The following is a 400-nucleotide window of genomic DNA, read 5'->3' as shown; positions in this document are numbered from 1 at the left end:
ACGCACTCACAGGCGTCCTCTCCTCTTTAGGAGGGGCGCCAGAAGAAGAGGCGCGTCACGTCCTTGTTGTCCTCGGTCTCAATGGAGTTAGTGGTCCGCAGCAACCAGCCCTCCAGTTGCAGCGCGCTGATGATCGCGGAGAAGACGACGGAGCGTCCGCGCTGGTCGCAGTAGTGCTGTCCAATCGACATGCGCCACGTGTTTGGCTGGGCGTCGGCGAGAACAAACTTCGGCGCCTGCCCGTTGGCGGTGCTCATGCTGTTCTGGCTCGTCGTGGTGCAGTGCGGCAGCGCCCTCTCAAGGCTGTCGATCGTCTCCTGCCGCATCTGCGCCCCCATGATGGAGAGCGTCGGCGGGTTGAAGGTGCAGTTCACAATGGCGTTGGGCATTGGCTTGTGTT

At 62.2% G+C, this 400-nt stretch overlaps 1 protein-coding gene across 1 annotated transcript; it reads right to left on the bottom strand.

Annotated features, from left to right (window-relative positions):
• Window positions 1–26: 26 nt before the first annotated feature.
• DQ04_13641010 (hypothetical protein) lies at window positions 27–389 on the bottom strand (the record flags this gene model as incomplete). The annotated part of the gene is made up of 1 exon (XM_009316998.1): window positions 27–389. One exon carries the CDS (start codon window positions 387–389, stop codon window positions 27–29), a length of 363 nt encoding a protein of 120 aa, XP_009315273.1.
• Between the last annotated feature and the right edge of the window lie 11 nt (window positions 390–400).

Source organism: Trypanosoma grayi (assembly GCF_000691245.1).
Source record: "Trypanosoma grayi strain ANR4 Tgr_1364_V1, whole genome shotgun sequence".
Taxonomy (NCBI): Eukaryota; Euglenozoa; class Kinetoplastea; order Trypanosomatida; family Trypanosomatidae; genus Trypanosoma; species Trypanosoma grayi.
Note: the sequence above shows the minus strand (reverse complement) of the source record. Positions and strands in the feature narration are given on the sequence as shown.